This window comes from Abrus precatorius, unplaced genomic scaffold, assembly GCF_003935025.1.
Source record: "Abrus precatorius isolate BTA unplaced genomic scaffold, Abrus_2018 Scaffold9, whole genome shotgun sequence".
Taxonomy (NCBI): Eukaryota; Viridiplantae; Streptophyta; class Magnoliopsida; order Fabales; family Fabaceae; genus Abrus; species Abrus precatorius.
Genome location: NW_020874439.1, coordinates 31,806,471 through 31,819,240, shown reverse-complemented (window position 1 = coordinate 31,819,240; position 12,770 = coordinate 31,806,471). Strand labels below are relative to the sequence as shown.

General features: G+C 30.4%; 1 protein-coding gene across 1 annotated transcript; it reads left to right on the top strand.

Annotated features, from left to right (window-relative positions):
* The first annotated feature begins 1,291 nt into the window (after positions 1-1,291).
* On the top strand, positions 1,292-9,929 carry LOC113851227. The gene is made up of 11 exons (XM_027481699.1): positions 1,292-3,874; positions 3,914-4,402; positions 4,924-5,361; positions 6,042-6,726; positions 6,857-7,134; positions 7,210-7,311; positions 7,423-7,554; positions 7,640-8,261; positions 8,440-8,545; positions 8,647-8,796; positions 9,203-9,929. Exons 1-8 carry the CDS (start codon positions 1,292-1,294, stop codon positions 7,859-7,861), a joined length of 4,929 nt encoding a protein of 1,642 aa, XP_027337500.1. The 3' UTR covers positions 7,862-8,261; positions 8,440-8,545; positions 8,647-8,796; positions 9,203-9,929.
* Positions 9,930-12,770: the final 2,841 nt, after the last annotated feature.

Below are 12,770 nucleotides of genomic sequence, written 5' to 3'. Positions count from 1 at the left end.
TATTATTTATTTCTCTAATATATAAAGACAAGATCTAATTCAATCAACAAAATAGTATTAAATTCTCAAATAAATTTGGAGTCTTGTTTAGGATCTCATATTTTGTTTTAAGATATGTATTCTAGTCCATTGGATAAAATTAATAAACTAAAAGGATAACTTTCTTTCCCTTGTTGGTAGGATATATATACTGATTGGTTGGCCAAATGTGAGCATGAGGAGGTAGAGTTGTCTTGTAGTTTGATTCAGCTCCCTCATCTTTAACTCCTTTGTTAAGGCTAGATTCTTTGGGATCTTTCTGGTTTAGATCCTTAGTCTAAGTGTTGCTTTGTTTTTTAGGCCTTTGAGTCCTGGTTTTAAGAAAAAAAATATTTTAATAAAATTTTAAATAATTTTATTATATACTTTCTTTATATCTAACTTAATTAGCATGAAATCTTTTGATCCTTTAATTTATTTGAAAAAATAAATTATTTCTCCATGACCTATTGCATTACATTGTCTATTTGAAGTTTAAAATTTTTTCTCTTTTTATTTTCTCTATTGTTCTCTTTGTATTTTTTTTTTACATTTTTTATTCTATTTTAATATATTTTAATTAATTTTTTAAAAATTCATTGCATTTTGTCTTTTTTTTTTATAAATATTGCAATCTTTTATTGCTGTTAATTTTTTTTTTGAGCTCTAAATTTTCTTAATTTATTGTATTTTTCAGTACCTTATACTTTATAAAGGGCCCATGATTTGTATAAAATAAGGCTTTTTATAAGCATGTCATCTTTAATCGTATTTTCTTCTTCAAAACATTAAATTTTATGATATATCTAGTTTTTTAAATGTAAATATTTAATTTTCTAAATATAAATCAAGGCAATTGTCACAATAATGTTAATTAAGGTAAATTATATATATATATATATATATATATATAATCATATACATTATAGGAAATTATAAATTAATTTTGTGCCATTTGTTATTTTTATTTGAATATATCCTATATTTTATTAATTATGAAATGAATACATTAATAATTTGCATTCACATCATATTGCATAAATCAATACCTTATAATATTTTTGTATAAATTAAGGCCCTTTAAAAGCATGTCATTTTTAATTGTACGTTCTTCTAAACATCAAATTATATGATATTTCTAATTTTTCAACGTGAATATTTAATTTTATATATATAAATCAAGGTATATATAGACATTATCCGATGACATTATAGGAAATTGTAAATTAATTTCGTGCCATTTATTAACTGTCCTCTGTTGAATTTGATTTAGATGGCAAATATTGGAGTTGATTTGGTAAAATCAATTTTAGATAGATTGATGGATTGCGTAATAGCAGAATCACGTGACGTATGCTGCTTTTCGGACATTGTTGAAGACATTGAAAAGGAAAAGAAAGCTTTGGAAGAAAGTGTGAAAGAGGAACAAAGTAAGGGAAACAATATTCGAACAGATGTCACTTCTTGCCTAAAAGAGACTGACGAACTCATTAAAGACACTCAGATGAAAAAGACGTGTTTTTTTGGATGGTGTCCAGATTGCAAATGGAGATATAATAAGGCACAGCAACTGGCAAATAAGATGAAGGAAACTGAAAGATTCTTGAAAAGTGGCAATGTTGGAATTTCTCCTAAACTTCCAGGTGTTGAGTATCATTCTTCTCAAGATTACGTTTCTTTTGAGAGCAGAAAGTCGAAAATCGAAGAACTTTTGGATGCACTGAAAAATGACAGCAACTTTATAATTGGATTGCAAGGGATGGGGGGAACAGGTAAAACTACACTGGCAAAAGAAGTGGGTAAGGAACTTAAGCAGTTACAACAATTTGATCATGTCATTGATACTACAGTGTCATATACTCCTGATATAAGAAAGATTCAAGATGACATTGCTGCACCTATAGGATTGGACTTCAAAGATAAAAATGAATCAGAGAGACTCAAGCTTCTTTGGAGTAGATTAACTGGTGCAGAGAAAATTCTTTTGATATTGGATGATGTGTGGAATCCTATTAGTTTTGATGAAATTGGGATTCCAAGGAAAGACAATCACAAGGGTTGTAGAATCGTTTTAACCACACGTGAAATGAAGGTTTGCCAATCAATGGGATGCGAAAAGATAATTCAATTGGGGGTGTTATCTGAGGAAGATGCATGGACCTTGTTCAAAATGCATGCTAATATAAGTGATAGTTCCTCTAAACGTTTGTTAGATAAGGGACGTGATATTACCAAAGAATGCAAAGGGTTACCCGTTGCAATAGCAGCCATTGCTAGCAGTTTAAAAGGTGAACAACGTTTGGAAGAATGGAAATCAACTTTAAAATCCTTGCAGAAGTCCGTGCCTATGCATGGTGTTGATAAAAGTTTGATTGAAGTTTATAAATGTTTGAGGTATAGTTATGATAATTTGAAGGATGAAGAAGCCAAGAAACTATTCCTCTTATGTTCTATGTTTCCAGAAGATGAAGAACTTTCTAATGAAACTTTAACCAGATTTGGCATTGGAGCAGGCTTTCTTGGGGAAATGGATTGCAAATATGATGAAGCTCGAAACCAAGTAGTTGTTGCCATGAATAAACTTGTAGATTCTTGTTTGTTGTTGAAGGGTGGGAAACAAAGTGTTAAAATGCATGACTTGGTTCGTGATGTGGCCTTATGGATAGCTAACGAGGAAATTCAAGCAGTAAATGTGTCTAACAAAAATCAGAAGTTCTTGCTTGAGAGGAGGAGGAATATTAAATATTTGTTATGCGAAGGGAAGAGTATGGATGTATTTTCGTGTAAGTTTGATAGCTCTAAACCTGAGATTCTGAATGTCTACATGCATGAAGATGAAGATGAAGATGAAAATGCTTCTGTAGAAGCCCCAAATTCATTCTTTGAAAGTATGACAGAACTTCGAGTTTTGCATTTGTCATTTAAGACATGGAGATATGTTTCTCTATCATTACCACAGTCATTCCAATCATTGACGAATATTCGATCTCTAATCCTTGTGAGATTACTCTTACGGGACTTCTCTGTTCTGAAAAACTTACAAAATCTTGAGACTCTTGATTTGGTTTCGTGTCATATGGATGAATTACCACGTGAAATTGCAAAACTGGAGAAACTTAGATTGTTGAGGTTAAGACGTGGTATTGTTAAAAATTTGAATTCAATTAAAGTGATTGAAAGGTGCTCATCACTTGAAGAATTGTACATTGTTGGTATGAATCTCATGTTTCATACTTCGACAATGCATGAGAAAATAACCTTTCCTGCACTCCAAAGGTACATTATGAGTGACAATCGTACAATGGGGGATGAATCCTTATCAAAATGTGTGGCCTTTCCGGAGATTGATGCTATTTTCTCAGAAGTGACATTCAAGCATTTGGTGCAAACATCCGAACTTCTTCATTTACTAGAAGTCAAGGGAGAATGGAGAAATCTCATACCTGATATTGTTCCCATAGATAGAGGTATGAATGACCTAATCGAGCTTTATTTATCAGAGAGTCCACAATTGCGGTGTCTAGTTGACACTACACATATTGATTCTCATAGACACAGTTTCTTCTCCAAGTTGATTGAGCTAAAACTCCATCGCATGGAAAATTTCGAAGAACTATGCAATGGTCCCTTTCCCTTTGACTTTCTAAACAATTTACAGAGGCTAGATATCTGGGACTGTATAAATATGAGAAGCATAGTGTTTAAGAGCAAGCTAAACCTCTGCTATCTTAAGACCATTGAATTGTACAAATGCCCAAAATTGGTCTCCCTATTTCAATTGTCAACTTGTCAAAGCCTCTTGCTTTTGGAGAAACTGTCCATACATGATTGTGAGAAACTAAAAAACATAATAGCAGATGAAAGAGTAAATGAAGATATAAGGGAAGAGATTGTTGATGGTGAGAATGATAACAAGAGTTGTGCCTCAATGTTTCCTAATCTGAAAACTCTTGATATTAGCGAGTGTCCCCAATTGGAATATATACTTCCAACTCTTTCTACTCAAGTTGTTCCATTGCTAGAAACTATCATAACACGTGATTGTGGTGCGCTGAAATACATATTTCATCAATACCAACATGAACATGCAAGTCATCAAGAGGCAAAGGATATCATACTTGGCTCACTGAAAGAGGTGGAGTTCTCTGGCTTGCCAAATTTAATTGATATTTTTCCAAAATGTTGTTGTTCGATTTGTTTGTCAGGGTCATCCTGTAAAAACGATTCCATGGAAAAAATAGAATCAAATCCCAACAAATGCAATATTTCTCCTTGGATCCATATGTGTTATCCTCATAAATGCAGACGCAAAGTCAAGAGTAGCAAAAGTACTACAATTCCATTGGTTTCGAATGAACCACTGCAAGATAGTTCAACCTCATCGGTAACCCTCTTAACTTTGTGTTATCTTTTACGTACTTGTATCTTATGTTTATAGCCTATATGCATATTAAACATCCCACCTTAAAAGTTATCTTTATTACAACAGCATGTTATCAGTTACTGATAAGTAATTACTACATAGTTGTATTGTATATTTTCTACCATAAGTAAATATTAGAACTAGAATTTGACAACCAAATTCCAAGAGTTCAACAATTTTGGAGACTCCTTTCCAGCTACTCTGGTTCAGTCTTTCTTCTTCTTGGCGTCAGAGTAAGTACCAGAATAACTACTATAAAAGAAGTAGGTTTCTGAACTCCCTAACTTTGAAGTCAAGTCAATCTCTAACCCTACCCGATTCGATTCTTTCCCAGAAGAACTTTCTTTTTTAAATTTTTATCAATTAATCCTATCTTTATCACTTGTATAAGATAAAAATTTTACATACACTGCCAATTCCTTGAGTTCCATGCAAAGAGATATTGTTAGATTTGACAACTTCTTTTTGGTATTGCATTGTAGGTGTCAAACTTTGATTATCTTCATCTTTGGCAAAGTGCTCAATGTCTTTCGAAGCAACCACAGATCCTGCGCAATGTTAAAGAAATTAAACTACGAAAATTTTCAAAGATCAAATCTGTATTTATCTTGTCTATTGCTCCATTGATGTTGGAAACTTTGATAATTGAGGACTGCGATGAATTACAGCACATAATAATAGACATTGGTGACAGTAATTTGAGTTATATGTTTCCAAAATTGAAAGTGATCAATGTGAAAAGTTGTAGGCAATTGGAATATATATTCGGAAGTTGCGATGATCATCGGAATCATAATCAGATAAATGTTGATCTTCCTCTCTTGGAAAGTATCTGGTTACATGATCTGCCATGTTTAATCGGAATTTGCTCGAAAAACTATAGCACTACATTGTCACCTTTGAGTAACACATCTATTAAGGTACCCTTCCTTTAATCCAATTATTATTATGTTAAAGATTCATTTTCTTTCTTAATAAATGCTAACATTGTAACATCATTTAATTCATCTAACTGATTTGATCACCTACCAAGATACGAGTTTGTTGTTGTAACATTATAATTATTTTATACATAAATAGCTAAAAACTTATACTTAGGAAACTTATGACTTTATAATAAGTAGATAGTTAAATTAGAAAGGTTCGGTAAAATATATTCAAGGATTAGAAAATATTTTTAGTATTATAAATATAATATTAACTTAAATGAGGAGATAAAATTCATTTAAGAATTATAATTACAAAGACAATTCATTATGAAGGATAAGAGTAAAAATGAAATAAAATTATTGTCCTAATTGTTATTTCAACGGTCTTTCCAATCGTTAATTTTTAAAAATTATATATTTTTTTTTCATTTTGTGGTTATCAAACAGTGTTACTAACTTAATTTTAAAAAAATTAAATTATAAGTTCCTAAATAACCTAAAAGCCTGTGTTATCCATGTAACCAAAATTCAAAATGAGATATTATTTTAAAAATGTGATTAGCAAGAAACTATTAGTGATATCCTTCTTTTACTAGTCCTAATTCTAGATGTTATTTTGAAAATATTAATGGAATTTTTTTTATTTATGGGACTTTATTTATTCTTTGCAGGAGTTGAGTGAGACCAAGCATCTGCTCTCTTTGAGAGATCTCTGGGTAGATGGCTCCAAAATTGAAAATATTTGTTGCTTCAATGAAATAATTGGGCACGAAATCATTCTAGGGTGGGAAAACATTAGGTTGGAAGATCTGCCTCATATGACCTATCTTTTTGTAGGTCCTAAGAATTCTTTTACCCTCCAAAACCTTACGAAGTTAATCATTGTGCAATGTGAGAAATTAGAAGTAATCTTCACTGCTTCTATTTCAAGATGCTTACCACAGTTGCGGATTCTAATTATAAGAGAATGTAAAGAATTAAAGCAGATCATTGAAGAGAATGCAGAAAATCAGGAAATGTCTTTACCAAAGCTAGAAGTGATAGTGGTCGAAAAATGCAACAAATTAACATATCTCTTTCCTGTCTCCACTTCTAAAGAGATTCTTCAGCTAAGACTTCTGATAATAAAAGAAGCCTCTGAGTTAAAGGAAGTATTCAGATGCGAAGCTGATCAAAAAGTTGAGTTTCCACAGCTAAGACTTTTGGTATTTGTAAAACTACCAATCTTCAGCCTCAGCCAGGGGATTGAATTGGAGAATACAATTCTTTGGGTGCAGAGTTGTCCAAATCTCTCTTTGACTTCAACGATAGAGTCCGATCAGTTGAAGCGTACAGTTTTACACTATGCCTACATAGGTATACATTATATACATTGTATTTGTTTTTTATTTACCCTAGCGAGTGAACATATTTGTTTTTTATTCCAATGACTTATTCTCTAAATGAGTTGTTAATCTTTAATATTTTGTTACAAATATTGTGGAAGGTTGTTATTCTTGGGAAATAATAAAAGACATTACTCAAGATCTTAAAGACTCAATAATCCAAGATCCTAGCAATGAAAGTCAAACTACAAAAATCACTGAAGACATCGAAGGTGAGCTGGAAGTCCAAGCAACATCCCAAAGTGAGTTGGCTTCTTCAGAAGTCAATACGAATCAATCCATTGCAGAGATAAAGCATGAAATTGTTGAAGAAGATTCGAGTTTAAAGATACCATCGGCAACAACATCACCAATTAAATGGCATGAAGCATATTCAGATGTAAGTATACTATTGAGGTATTCTTAGTATTGGAGAAAACTAATAGCTCAAACTAATGCTTCTGCACTCATTTAGGTGTTGTTGGATGAACAATCAACAGGAGAACCATGCTTGATGAACCAAAACCAGGCCATTGGACTAACTGATACCACCTTTAAAATTTCTCAAGGAAATAATGTAACCACCTAAATATGCATATAATGCTCTAAAACTTCACATGAAATGAATAGTATTTCGATTACCTCTTAGGAATATACTACAACTTATTCACATTTTTTTGGAATACAGTGTCTTAAAGAAATAGAGGACCAAAGTAATCAAGAGGATTTTGTATCAAAGCAAACTATTACAACAACTTTATTCATGGATTCAGAAAAAGGGAACACATCACCCAGACAATTGCTTCCTCCTATACAAGAGGCATTCCCTTGTTATACTTTTTATCTCTATCAGCATAAGAATATAAATATGCTCCAAACCTTAATATATATTTTTTTACAAGCAGGATGTTGAGAGAAATTTTGAAGTAGGAACAACATCAGCCAATGTCGTGATAGTAGCATCGCCTAACTATGGGAGAACATTCTTCAATGAAACACCAATGGAAGAACATTCCTCAATGAAAGAACAACAGCCCCTTGGAGAAACTGATATTGTTTTTGAAGTTCCTCAAGGAAATAATGGCATGCCACTACCTAACTATGTACACGATGCTAAAAAAACTTGACAGGAAATGAAAAGTACCTTAAATATTTTTCTTAGAAATATATTGTAACTTATTTACATTTTTTTTTTGGTATACAGTCTTTGAAAGACAGAGAGAACCAAAGTACTCAAGAAGGTTCTATGTCAGGGAAAAATACAACAGCAACGCTACTGATGAAGTCAGAAATAAGGAACACATCACTACGACCATTACTATCTCCTTTACAAAAAGTATTTTCCTGTTTATATTCAATATAAGAGTAAAAGAATGCTCTGAATTTAAACAATTTTATGATTATGTGAAGGGTATTAAGAGAAATGTTGAAGAAGGAAATACATCAGCGAATTTCAAGTCAATAACATCATCGACTCGTTCAGAACTAGGTCCATCAGTTGCTTCTAAGGGTGAAACATATCCACGTGTAAGTTTACTATATTTAGTCAAGCTTCCAAATGTGTTTGTGTGCTTAAAAGTAATATTGTAATGTTCCTAATTCATTAATTTCAATGAAAATGAGGATGAATATAATGAGGATGACTATGTAAAGATAAAACTTTTAAGATGATGCAACATTTGCTTAATTATTTGAATCCTTGCAGGAACATGGAGATGGCCAAATGGCCATACCATCTGTTTTAGTTGTGCCTCCCTCTGCTCAAGAAACTTCAGAGATAGCGCATGCCCTCACTAACTCTCATGATCCAGGTCTTCCCTCATGCATCCACTTTCTTTTTTTATGTTATAACATTTGTGCTTTGATTTTGAACTCTTTCTCCCCCCCCCCCCCCAACCCACTTTTCGTTTAGTTTCTTTGAACGGTGATGCTTCCATGAAAGTAAGCTCAATGGTTGAGGAACTGTTTCTTAACAATGATGGCATAAGAGTTCCAGATTCTAATCCCTTCCCTGGCATCCCTTCCAATGTTGTATGCAAGTCTCTTTCAGTGCCATTTGAAGGTACTTTTGCCCCTTTTATTTTGCTAATTTTTTTTATAGAAAGTATAGTTTTAGTATCTGTAAATATGGTTAAATTTAGCTTAGTCTCTTAAAAAAAAAGTTGATTTTAGTCTCATAAATTTTAAAAACTTTTAAAAATAGTCTTGGACACTTAATGTGTCATGCATTTAAGTATATTATATCACTTGCTACTCAGAATAGTTGTTCATATGAAATGATTAGAAATATGCCTTATCATAATGTAGTGACGGAAAGGATCATTTTTATAAAAATTAAAATTATGAAAATCAAAACCAACAATTTTTTCTAAAACACTAGAATTAAATTTCATCATGTTTATAAAAACTAAAAACATTTAAGTATATTTTTTGTGGTCATGCTTAATTAGTCTTTGATTAACTTTTAGGGAGCCCTTCTCAAACCATGGATGATGTGAGTTTTGCTTCTCTCAAAAGTGAACTTGAGCAACTGGTCTCCAACAAGTATTTGGCTTCTGAGAACATGACTCAGTTGACTGAATTTTTGGCAAAGCATACTTCTCTTCGTTTAAAAGACAATGCATTTAGTAACAAATACAAGGGTTATGCCTACACTTGCCTGGCTGAGCTACTGAAATTCCTCCAAACACACAGTGTTTTGGAAGTGTTAGGGTCAAAGCACTCTAACTTTATGGAGTTAATGCAAGACATGAGAAGTTTTAGTTTTGATAAGAATTGGTTAGATGGTGTTGAAAGACGTGCCTTGTTTCCTAGTTTACAAGCATCTGAAGATGCATTGCAGAAATTATTGGACTCAAAACGCATTTTGACTCAGCATGTGAAGGATCTTAAGCATCAAGTGGCATCTTCTGAAGCTATTTTGGAGAGTATAATTCAACAAGAGTCACAAGTATTAGAAGCTAGGGCTTCTTTGAGTGCCCCTCTTGGCTATTAGACTCTGTTTTTTCTTGTATTTCTCCATTACTACATTTTGCTTTGTAACTTTAAATATTTGTTAGGTAGTTCATTCCTCGTATAGTCGTATGAAATGCACTAAACCGTGTATTTTATATGTATTTTAAAAATATCAGAGCTTCATGTATTGCATATGATGAAGTTTTGCTTTCTTCTAAATAACATTAACTATTTTTCTATTTTACAGTAATTATGATGTTACTTGTTTGCTTTAATTTTCAAGGTGAGAAATATTCATATCATTGAGATGATTTTATAAGAATTCATACGAAGGACCGGGCTTAGCCTAAAGTACTTGTTGTAGGCCCCAAAAAAATTAATATTAATATTTTATTTTCATAAAAATAAATAAGGAAATTATTAGTTAGTTAATTTGAAGTGAATTTGTTTCTTAATTAAAAATAAGTTTCTCCTCTTATCAAATATTTTTATTTATATTTTTAATTAGTCTTAATCAAAATATATATTTCATTATTAAGTATTTTAAATGATAAATTCCAAAAAGACTCATTACGCTTTCTATTGACATAATAAACACTCGAAATCTAACTAATATCGAAGTGAATTTTATTTAATCTTCATTCCCACGACAGTACTTTATTTGTTACAAAAAGAAAAGATAAAGGAAATGTTAAAACCTAACAAAAGGAACTAAAAACAAATAAACAAAAAGTCAATTATTAAAATATAGTCTTTTGAGAAAATTAAAAAAATATAAAAAAATTGTTTAAAAGCATTTTTTAATATTTTTAAAAATATTATTATTATTTTAAATCTATTGGTAAATTTTTATTTTTAAATTATTTATTTTTTTAAAAAAATTACTGAGACTTTTAAAAACTTTTTTGAAAAGTCTCCATTAACAATCGTTAAAGTCAAATTTAATTTTCCCTCGCTTTCCTCTTCTCTGACGGTATAAACCGAGACTCTCTGCTGAGAAGTGCTCTCTTTCTCGCAGTTTGACTTCTCATCATTGCCGAGTCTTCACACACAAACTGCAAAAAATTGGGTTGGAAGAACTGCTTGCTTCACAAGACGTTGTTAAACTTTATTCAAATACTCAGTGTTTCTCTTTAGAAAACACTAATCTTCAAATCTCTGATCTACAGTGATGACGTCTCTCTGATTGTTGCTGCCGGTGGGGAGAATACTTACAAAAGGCACTCCAATACTGAAGTCATGATTCGGTTCTGAGCAATAAATACTATTAAATAATGAAAGTCAATCATTTACCTGTACTTCCTACCTTCTTTTCATAGGCATTGTTATGGACTAATGGGTCTGCTGAGTCAGTCTTGATTTTGGCATTTTAGTTAATGTCGATAATACTCTAATTATTACTCTTAATTGAGTTAATTATCTTGTAATCTTGATAACTAAGTATTCGGCCAAACTAGGCCGAATAGGTATTTAGTTTACTTTCTCTATATATAAGACCGAGCAGTTCCCTATCCAGTACACTCAGAAATATATGACAACTTGTTTACATGTTTTTCGATGCAGTGTTTTAAAGAACCAGAAGACCAAAGTAATCAATCAAGTGGATTATGTCAAAGGCAAACACTACAACAAATAAATCCTCAAGCAAATATCGAGAACAACTCTTTTAAAAGAGTGATACAACCAAATCCAAAGCTTATAAACTTCATTCCTGTTACAACATTGCTAAAGTGTCTGGAAAAAGAATTTACTCTCTGAAAATATAGATAACCACTATAAAATTAACCAATTTCATCAAGGCATTATCATAGATCTTAAAGAAATTATAGATAACCACTATAAAGATGTTCAGAAATCAATTTTAACACGCGAAGCATTTTTCTATTCTGGGAGCACATAATTCCAAAGCAGAAAATATTTTTGTCTTAGTGAAATAATTGGAAAACCAATAAACTTATGAGTTGAGTGATTAGTCTCAAATGACATATCTTTTTTTTGGCTCTGAGAATTGTTTTACTCTCCAAATCCTTACATATTAATTATTATGAGGACTCTTCATATTTAATTTCCAGTGTTCTATGGAATGAAATGATGCTTTCGTGAGTGAGGACTGAGGAGAGGATGCTGGGTTCTTTTAAATTTTTGTTTTCAAATAAATTTTATATAATATAAAAAATATTTCAAATTAAAAATAAATTTATTATTAAAAAAATAAGACGTTAAAAAAATATATTTTTTTTATGATTACTATACCTTTGTTTTAATAGAAAAAATAATTTTATAGAATGCATCTGTACACTTTACCATTGTTTGTTTTAATGGAAAAAATATTTTTTAAATGTTTTATTTTATATGACTGAAAAATAATATATTTTGTGAGGTTTATAATAGACTTTTCCCACACAAAATATGATATTTCGTGTGAAAAATGTTATAATATTTTTTATTTTATTAAAATAAATTTTAAAATAATACATTTTTTTAAAAGAATTTAAAATTTTTGTAAATAAAAATATATTATAATTTTTTATTTTTTGAAATAAATTTTTTTATTGTCATTATAAATTTTTTTTATATAAATTGATTTTATTTTCTCTATTTTTATTTATCAAAGTGAAGTAATTTTTTTATTTCTGTTCATTTAAATAATATTTTTTCTCATTTCTTATATATTTATTTTTATTAATATTTTATTTATTTTTATTAATATTGTAAAATATTCTATTTACGGTTTATATAGAGTAATAAAAGAATAGAGAAAATATGGAAAGTAAAATTTAAAATAATTATTATTTTAATTTTTAAGAGAGAAATTTAAAAAATAATAATCCATCTTAATAATAAATCTGATTTTATATTTTTTAATAAATAATAGTTTTGATTGTTAAATGATGGGCAGCTGTAAAGTGTTAGATGGGAACGATTTGTTTCCCAAAAGACTTAGGGGCTGTTTGTTTCCCCTTCCTAAAAAGAGTTTTCAATTTTTAAAATTTAAAAACTTCAAAACTTGTTTGTTAATTTAAATTTTAAAAATTATTTTTAAAAACAAGTTTTTATTTTCAATTTTTAAAATTAAAATAT